The 9,830-nt window shown below is 48.5% G+C and overlaps 1 protein-coding gene across 6 annotated transcripts in view; it reads left to right on the plus strand.

Moving 5' to 3' along the window:
- The window catches only part of LOC130117070 (RAC-beta serine/threonine-protein kinase-like), a 29,137-nt gene extending 24,462 nt beyond the window's left edge, over window positions 1-4,675 (plus strand). For all 6 annotated transcript variants that reach the window (XM_056285216.1, XM_056285212.1, XM_056285213.1 and 3 more), the window contains exons 11-14: window positions 1,673-1,887; window positions 1,975-2,062; window positions 2,187-2,289; window positions 2,463-4,675. In XM_056285216.1, coding sequence (XP_056141191.1) covers window positions 1,673-1,887; window positions 1,975-2,062; window positions 2,187-2,289; window positions 2,463-2,542 — 486 coding nt within the window. In that variant the 3' untranslated portion in view covers window positions 2,543-4,675. The remainder of the gene's footprint in view (window positions 1-1,672; window positions 1,888-1,974; window positions 2,063-2,186; window positions 2,290-2,462) is intronic.
- Window positions 4,676-9,830: the final 5,155 nt, after the last annotated feature.

Raw genomic sequence — 9,830 nt, forward strand, 5'->3', positions numbered from 1 at the left:
AAAAAGCATTTGCATAGAAGTAGCATGATGAAATGCAGACAATGCAGAAGAGTGCAGCAGCTGTTTGACTTCAGAGCTTTACAGCAGAGAGGCTTCAGTGTCATCTCTCCTGCTGCTGGCCGTCAGTATGAATGGTGTTGTTAGTTGTTTTTCAGAATATTTTGGTAGCATTAATACTTGAAGGGAACTGCTGAAGGTTCTACATGTTGAAATGTGTTGCACCGTCAGCTCAGTCTCAGGTCAAGTGAGCCTCTAGATAGCGGCTACATTGACTTATTACATGATAATGTCCTGCTGTGGGGCGTGTGGTCCTATTCCCCGGACTCTTAAAGGTGACAAAGTTAACGCAATGAAAAACTTTAAATAGCACTTTGACTTCTAAACAAGACAGGCCTTGCTTATTTATTACCAGCTGAGCCAAAGTGAGTACACAGTGGTTGTGCTGCAATGTTGAGGGTTTGTGTTACGGTTGAGAATACCATGTATTCTCCCACGATGGACTGTCGGCAAATTTGTTTCACAAGTAAACTAATGAAATTGCAATGAAAGCAACAATACTACAAGTTGTACCACAACGAATGGGCTGAACAGAGACCCCAGAACCGGTTGTTCTGTGTAGCTAACAACCAGTAGTCCAGCGCAGATGGAGTCGCTGGCTGTGGTTGTAGAATGTGGCTGTTGGGCTCTTTTCTAACCAAACTGCGCTTGAAGTTGAACATATTAAGCACTAAAATGAGGACTGACAACCATTTTGTCAGCCTCTAGCTCTGTGCTAGACTTGACAGTCCAGTGGAGAATGGCACGCAAAGGCCCACTAGTGGTAACATGGTTTGTAGGACCACTGCTTCCAGACTAATTCACCCGGCCTGCTTCTGTCACAGATGTTCATTTTACCTGGCATCAAAAGTGCTTTCATTGAACTCCAGCATCTGTGTTTCCTTTGATGGGCGGTTTTATCTCTCTCGGCCATATAGCCCCCCCCCCCTTTTCTCTCCAATTGTATTCGGCCAATTACCCCACTCTTCTGAGCCATCCGGGTCACTGCTCCACCCCCTCTGCTGATCCGGGGAGGGCTGCAAACTACCACATGCCTCCTCCCATACATGTGGAGTCACCAGCCACTTTTCACCTGACAGTGAGGAGTTTCACCAGGGAGACATAGCGCGTGGGAGGATCACGCTGTTCCCCCCAGTCCCCCCCCCAACAGACACCCTGACCAACCAGAGGAGGCGCTAGTGCAGCGACCAGGACACATACCCACAACCGGCTTCCCATCTGCAGACACGGCCAATTGTGTCTGTCGGAACACCCAACCAAGCTGGAGGTAACACTGGGACTCAAACTGGCGATCCCCGTGTTGGTAGGCTACGGAATAGACCACTACGCTACCTGGACGCCCCTTGGCCATATAGCTTTCACTAAATAACGAGTTTCACTTAAAAAAAAAACACAGAATTCAGTATCTTATGATGTGGTTGCTACACGATTGACAGAGTGGTCCATGTGGAAACAGTAAGATGCATTTGAGGATGCATCCTATGCACTCCCTGTGAGACTGATTGGTAGGGGGAAATTCTCCATGTACAGAAACCTGGACCAGCTGGTCCATTTTAAAAAGTTCATCTATGTGTGAGTACTTTGGTTCACCCTCAATTCTCCACTCACTCCCCAGGTCTTAGAGGACAATGACTACGGGCGAGCAGTGGACTGGTGGGGCCTGGGTGTGGTCATGTATGAAATGATGTGCGGCCGGCTGCCCTTCTACAACCAAGATCACGAGCGCCTTTTTGAGCTCATTCTCATGGAGGAAATCCGCTTCCCCCGAAACCTGGCCCCCGAGGCCAAGTCATTGCTGGCTGGTCTGCTCAAGAAGGACCCCAAGCAGAGGTACATTGAGATGGATGGCCAGCTGGCCTGTGTTTGTGTAATGGAATTATGTCTTTTGATGTGACAGAGGTATGTCTTGATTCACAGGTTAGGGGGAGGTCCTAATGATGCCAAAGAAGTAATGAGCCACAAATTCTTTGTCTCCATCAACTGGCAGGATGTGGTACAAAAGAAGGTGAGAAGCTGTGGTAATTCTCAACGATATCTAGGAATCTGAATAGGCGACTCTGACAGCAGCTATAAATCACTTTTTTGCACTGACACTCAGTAAAGCTGTATTTGGTTCTTCCCCTCCTCAGCTTACACCGCTGTTCAAACCCCAAGTGACATCAGAGACTGATACCCGCTACTTTGATGACGAGTTCACAGCACAGACTATCACACTCACACCACCAGACAAGTGTAAGACTCCCCGTGTGTGTGTGTGTGTGTGTGTGTGTGTGTGTGTGTGATTCATGAAGTGTGGGTCTTAAGCTCAGATGTGTTGAACTCTGTTTCAGTGTTCTGGTTTGAAGCATGTTTGATTTATTGCAGCAAGCAAGCTGAATTAATTTCTCATCTCATTTGTTTTACAGATGACAGTCTGGATTGTGAGGACTCCAACCAGCAAGCACATTTCCCCCAGTTCTCCTATTCTGCTAGTATAAGAGAGTGATACTGATCCAAAACACACACACACACACACACACACACACACACACACACACACACACACACACACACACACACACACACACACACGAAGCATGAACACAGACAGGTCCCATGGCCACACCTAAATATCTATCAGTGACCAGAGTCTCCAAACACCATGATGGAATTTTGGTCCTGGCAAGATCTAAGTGCCTAGACTGGCGACCATATTCTATATAATCCCCTTGTCCACACTACGGACAGAGTCTGGCCACATTGGCTTTACTGTATCACCCTGGACTTCAGTACCTCTAGTTGTCATCAGTACCAATCAAAAACACAGTCAGGACTCCCATCTAGCACCTTTGGATGGCCTATACATAACTGCTGCTGCTTCTTTGGGCTGTAAAACCACCGTTCACTTCTGTTGCTGTTTCTCTTCCTTCTTCTTATGGTCTTATACAGTCAGAAGCCATACCGTTTCTTAGGTTTTTGTTTTCCAAGTGCTCTTCTCTGGAACCAGCTGTTACCAGTGGTGACAGACTGATTCTTAAATGAGGGAAGAAGAAGTGTTGCAATTTATAGGCCATTTTTCTGCCAGGTGTGTTTTTTGACAAAATGGGCATAGAATCCAAACTGAATGTCATGGTTTGCTCGGAGAGCGTGCGTGAGGTGGTGGTCGTGCATGTATTTACATGATGCTTGCCCGGTATGCATCAGGAACAACAGGTGAACCGCTAACGTTGCAAAACTCCGTGTCTCCGCCATGTAATGTCATTACGAAGCAAAAGGTGAGGTGTGGGAGACAGGGTGTCTTTTTAAACTGTATGCAATGACATTTTAACTTGTATTATTAGTTTGTTCTCGTCTCGGAATGTGATCTCTGTTAATAGGTCTGTGTCAAGTGCTACACAGCAATGGGTGGGTGGGCTTTGGGAATAGCTGAATGCACAAGGTGTATATGTTGTTTTTTTTAAACAAGGTTTTTAATTTTAACACGTTTGATCTTTGATCAGTGAACGACACACCAGCCATGTGATTTATTAAGACTTTCAATAAGCAGACCTCAAGTTCCTCAAATGGACCATGATCATATTGCTGCTCCCTTGTTTGGTTACTTTGATCACACCCATAAATAGGTCCACGTTGCTGGGGTTCACACCCACAGAAAGGGTCCATTCGCCAGATGTACTCACTAATTGGAATTGCAGCATCAGAGCTTACTCAGGCATATGTCTTTTAAATTCTCTACACTTTAAGAATGCCTGTCTGTTGAGTACCGTCCTTTGAATGAGCCGGGCTGTCTCCGGTCAAGAAGAGGCACGCGATCATAATATCCACATGCTTTACAATCCTGAATGATTGCATTAAGCCACTTGCTTCTGCACAAAATGAAAAGAACTGATGTTGTGGCTCATCTTTTGAATTAACAGCCAGAGGCCCAATGAGTGAAAGTGCGTGACTGACAGTTTTCAAATTTTCATGTCCCCCATTGTCTGGTTTTTTTAATCCATCATATCGCTTCAGTGTCCAGGCTGATCCTCGGTGTCTTTTGAGAGACGTTGGATTTCTGTGGATGTGTTGTTGCTGTGCAGTGTGCATGAGAGGACTCTGGCAGACTGAATAATGTCCAGGAGGCTGACATGCTTTATGAACATGGTCCATTGTAAGATTTGCGTTTCAGTGCAATTGTTATGACTTGCAAAGATGTCTTTATTTTCAATTCTCTTGCCTTGTCCAATTCTCAAAAGTAGCCGCACAAGTGGAACAGGGAGCACCGTTTCGTGGCCGTGCCAGGCGTGAGGAATGAACGTGTGCCCGCCATTGTATTTGGTGCCACGCTGCTGAGTCACTGCTGATGAATAAAGGGCAGGAGCAGGTGACGACGTTTAATTCCCTTCGTTTATAGAACCTTCTTCCCCTATGTGCTGTTCTGAACGGATTTGCTCCAGTTCTGTCTTTCAACTTGCTGTCTCCCCCGTCCCTCCTGTATCTTAAACTTTAAAGACATACTCTCCAATTAAGGAAATTGATGACGGTTTGAAAGAAGTGTATGTTTATGAATTACATTATCCTACTCAAGCAATCCATTTCTATTTGTCTATGAATGTAATTCCAAAAGACAATGATTGAATACACATTTTTATCTGTCTTAGTACTTGTTGGTGTCTTTATTTCATCATGGTGCTTTAATTTGGTCCTGGTACGGCCTTGCCTCCACAAAAAGGTCTTGCATGAAAACATCCACACACACAAAGGAGATGGATCCATTTAATGACATTTTCTAGCCTATTTGGGGGCAGAGTGGCCTGTTTGGGATAATTAGAAACAATTGGTGCATTTGTTTTGACTTGTACCTTTTACAGTCCAGTTCTTTGCAAATGCAAATAGTAAAAACGTTCAAGCTTTTTAGGTCAATATAAGAAAATAATGCAATTGAACATACAGTGTATAGCCAATGAAAAGGAAGTTGGGTAAAAGTGGGATGAATGTATAGTCTGCAGCTTTGTGGCCTCTTGTACCATTAGCCAGTGAAAAGGAAGTTGGGTAAAACTGGGATGAATGTATAGTCTGCAGCTTTGTAGCCTCTTGTACCATCAGTCAGTGAAAAGGAAGTGGGTAAAAGTGGGATGAATGTATAGTCTGCAGCTTTGTGGCCTCTTGTACCATCAGTTAGTGAAAAGGAAGTTGGGTAAAAGTGGGATGAATGTATAGTCTGCAGCTTTGTGGCCTCTTGTACCATCAGTCAGTGAAAAGGAAGTTGGATAAAAGTGGGATGAATGTATAGTCTGCAGCTTTGTGGCCTCTTGTACCATCAGTCAGTGAAAAGGAAGTTGGGTAAAAGTGGGATGAATGTATAGTCTGCAGCTTTGTGGCCTCTTGTACCATCAGTCAGTGAAAAGGAAGTGGGTAAAAGTGGGATGAATGTATAGTCTGCAGCTTTGTGGCCTCTTGTACCATCAGTCAGTGAAAAGGAAGTTGGGTAAAAGTGGGATGAATGTATAGTCTGCAGCTTTGTAGCCTCTTGTACCATTAGCCAATGAAAAGGAAGTTGGGTAAAACTGGGATGAATGTATAGTCTGCAGCTTTGTGGCCTCTTGTACCATCAGTCAGTGAAAAGGAAGTGGGTAAAAGTGGGATGAATGTATAGTCTGCAGCTTTGTAGCCTCTTGTACCATCAGTCAGTGAAAAGGAAGTGGATAAAAGTGGGATGAATGTATAGTCTGCAGCTTTGTAGCCTCTTGTACCATCAGTCAGTGAAAAGGAAGTTGGATAAAAGTGGGATGAATGTATAGTCTGCAGCTTTGTAGCCTCTTGTACCATCAGTTAGTGAAAAGGAAGTTGGGTAAAAGTGGGATGAATGTATAGTCTGCAGCTTTGTGGCCTCTTGTACCATCAGTCAGTGAAAAGGAAGTGGGTAAAAGTGGGATGAATGTATAGTCTGCAGCTTTGTGGCCTCTTGTACCATCAGTTAGTGAAAAGGAAGTTGGGTAAAACTGGGATGAATGTATAGTCTGCAGCTTTGTGGCCTCTTGTACCATCAGTTAGTGAAAAGGAAGTTGGATAAAAGTGGGATGAATGTATAGTCTGCAGCTTTGTAGCCTCTTGTACCATCAGTCAGTGAAAAGGAAGTGGGTAAAAGTGGGATGAATGTATAGTCTGCAGCTTTGTAGCCTCTTGTACCATCAGTCAGTGAAAAGGAAGTGGATAAAAGTGGGATGAATGTATAGTCTGCAGCTTTGTAGCCTCTTGTACCATCAGTCAGTGAAAAGGAAGTTGGATAAAAGTGGGATGAATGTATAGTCTGCAGCTTTGTAGCCTCTTGTACCATCAGTTAGTGAAAAGGAAGTTGGGTAAAAGTGGGATGAATGTATAGTCTGCAGCTTTGTAGCCTCTTGTACCATCAGTTAGTGAAAAGGAAGTGGGTAAAAGTGGGATGAATGTATAGTCTGCAGCTTTGTAGCCTCTTGTACCATCAGTTAGTGAAAAGGAAGTTGGGTAAAAGTGGGATGAATGTATAGTCTGCAGCTTTGTAGCCTCTTGTACCATCAGTTAGTGAAAAGGAAGTTGGGTAAAACTGGGATGAATGTATAGTCTGCAGCTTTGTAGCCTCTTGTACCATCAGTCAGTGAAAAGGAAGTTGGGTAAAAGTGGGATGAATGTATAGTCTGCAGCTTTGTAGCCTCTTGTACCATCAGTTAGTGAAAAGGAAGTGGGTAAAAGTGGGATGAATGTATAGTCTGCAGCTTTGTAGCCTCTTGTACCATCAGTTAGTGAAAAGGAAGTTGGGTAAAAGTGGGATGAATGTATAGTCTGCAGCTTTGTAGCCTCTTGTACCATCAGTTAGTGAAAAGGAAGTTGGGTAAAAGTGGGATGAATGTATAGTCTGCAGCTTTGTGGCCTCTTGTACCATCAGTCAGTGAAAAGGAAGTGGGTAAAAGTGGGATGAATGTATAGTCTGCAGCTTTGTGGCCTCTTGTACCATCAGTTAGTGAAAAGGAAGTTGGGTAAAAGTGGGATGAATGTATAGTCTGCAGCTTTGTAGCCTCTTGGACCATCAGTTAGTGAAAAGGAAGTGGGTAAAAGTGGGATGAATGTATAGTCTGCAGCTTTGTGGCCTCTTGTACCATCAGTCAGTGAAAAGGAAGTTGGATAAAAGTGGGATGAATGTATAGTCTGCAGCTTTGTGGCCTCTTGTACCATCAGTCAGTGAAAAGGAAGTTGGATAAAAGTGGGATGAATGTATAGTCTGCAGCTTTGTAGCCTCTTGTACCATTAGCCAATGAAAAGGAAGTTGGGTAAAACTGGGATGAATGTATAGTCTGCAGCTTTGTAGCCTCTTGTACCATCAGTTAGTGAAAAGGAAGTTGGGTAAAACTGGGATGAATGTATAGTCTGCAGCTTTGTAGCCTCTTGTACCATCAGTTAGTGAAAAGGAAGTTGGATAAAAGTGGGATGAATGTATAGTCTGCAGCTTTGTAGCCTCTTGGACCATCAGTTAGTGAAAAGGAAGTTGGGTAAAACTGGGATGAATGTATAGTCTGCAGCTTTGTGGCCTCTTGTACCAAAATTAACTGGACAGTGTGATGAGGACACGCAGTTACTCGTTTTGGAGTACAGTCGCTAAAGGACCCAGTAAGTGTGTACGTATGGAGAGGTCGGGAGTTAAAGACCGGGATGTGGTTATGTAATCAGGCAGCAGAATGTTGGGTCTCCTATTTCCCAGATAGTGTAGCTGCCGTGTGCCGACACGCGTCCCGGGCGGAGGTTTACGCAGTTTTCGTTTGGCACGTGACCTCCAGCGACCACGCCCCCGCGGGACGCTCACATGTTGGCGCACGGCGCGCACATCCACGCCGCTGCGGCGTGTCTGCCGGACCGTGGGGCGTGTCTGCCGGACCGTGGGGGGGGGGGGCTCCGGCGTGTCTGCCGGACCGTGGGGGGGGGGGCTCCGGCGTGTCTGCCGGACCTTGGGGGGGGGGGGCTCCGGCGTGTCTGCTGGACCGTCCGGCGTGTCTGCCGGACCGTGGGGCGTGTCTGCCGGACCGTGGGGGGGGCCTCCGGCGTGTCTGCCGGACCGTGGGGCGTGTCTGCCGGACCGTGGGGGGGGGCCCTCCGGCGTGTCTGCTGGACCGTGGGGCGTGTCTGCCGGACCGTGGGGGGGGGGCTCCGGCGTGTCTGCCGGACCGTGGGGGGGGGGCCTCCGGCGTGTCTGCCGGACCTTGGGGGGGGGGGCTCCGGCGTGTCTGCTGGACCGTCCGGCGTGTCTGCCGGACCGTGGGGCGTGTCTGCCGGACCGTGGGGGGGGGGCCTCCGGCGTGTCTGCCGGACCGTGGGGCGTGTCTGCCGGACCGTGGGGGGGGGGGCTCCGGCGTGTCTGCCGGACCGTGGGGCGTGTCTGCCGGACCGTGGGGGGGAGGCTCCGGCGTGTCTGCCGGACCGTGGGACGTGTCTGCCGGACCGTGGGGGGGGGGGGCCTCCGGCGTGTCTGCCGGACCGTGGGGCGTGTCTGCCGGACCGTGGGGGGTGCGGCTCCGGAGACCCGCTGTTGCCTGTTGTGGTCATGACAAACACACAGTGGACACACGTCCACTTCCGCGTCCCGCCACTTGCCTCTGCCGATACGGCTTGTTAGACATGAGCGGAAGCAGCACCAAGTGCTGACGGACAGTCGGACGGGTTGTTTGTCGTCACGCCGCCAGGCCCCGCGCCTTCATGCACTCTCGAGTTCAAGATGAGAAGAGGCCGCGCCCGCTGCCGCTCCGTGTGACGCCTCCTGGCGTCCGGCAGCGTACTCACAAGACGCTTCACGTTGTCACGTGTTGCAGCACACCTGGCTCACCACGTCCACCTCCAGCTCTACCGCACTGGGCTCACGTGGACTCCACAACGTCCCCGCCCACACACGTGTTTCCGCACGGGATTGGCCGGCGTGCCGTCTGACGTCTACGTCACTGCCGACCTGCCAAAGCCGCTCTGACATGACCGTCCCGTTCGACGGGCGTGTTCATGCGTAGTGACGTCATGCGTAATGGACATTATGCGTAATGGACACCATGGACGCTTGGTGTGCGTCCAGCAAGACGCCTTTCCGCGTCCAGGGCACACAGGTGCGCGGTAGCTCCGCCATGAGTCGTCAAGTGGGGAAAGCCGCAGCGTCTGTCGATAGCCGGGTTATCGCTCCTCACCGTTGTGTTTCTGAGTCTGTGGAGAGCCACTGAACGAGGGGGTACCGAACACTTTTCTGCAGCCATGTACCCCAAAACTTAATGCCGGAGGAAGGCTGCTGCTTCCAAACACCCGAATATGCTGTGGTGCTGTCGCCCTGCTGAAAGCCAGCTTCTCGTAGAGTCGTAGACAAACACGCTCAGGTAAGTTCTGCGCTGCAGTCGCAGATCTCAACTTCACCAGCTCGACTTTGCAAAACCTCCAAACTTCTGTCCTGTACTCCATGGTTTATGAATAGACTACGGTCATGCTTCCGACGCCGTTTCGTGTTGTTTTGTTTTTGCACACGCGGGGTGATGCGTTCCTAGTTCAAAAGGGTGTTTAGTAACTTTGTGCTGTGCTAGTGCTGAGCTTGCGGGGCTTACTTGCGTGGCTCGTGCGGTGTATTTTACGTTATACATGGTAATGGTTTGTTCACTGAGCTGCCTGGGTTGTTTCCACGGACGAGTGGCAGCAGGCTATTGCATAACAGGGGTGGGGGTGGGACCCTGTAGTCCTGCCACTGGCGATCTGATCAAGTTACTACTGCCTCATCCGTCTGTGCACGTTATTGTTTTACACAACAGTGTACACACCTTCCT

Source organism: Lampris incognitus, chromosome 8 (assembly GCF_029633865.1).
Source record: "Lampris incognitus isolate fLamInc1 chromosome 8, fLamInc1.hap2, whole genome shotgun sequence".
NCBI lineage: Eukaryota > Metazoa > Chordata > Actinopteri > Lampriformes > Lampridae > Lampris > Lampris incognitus.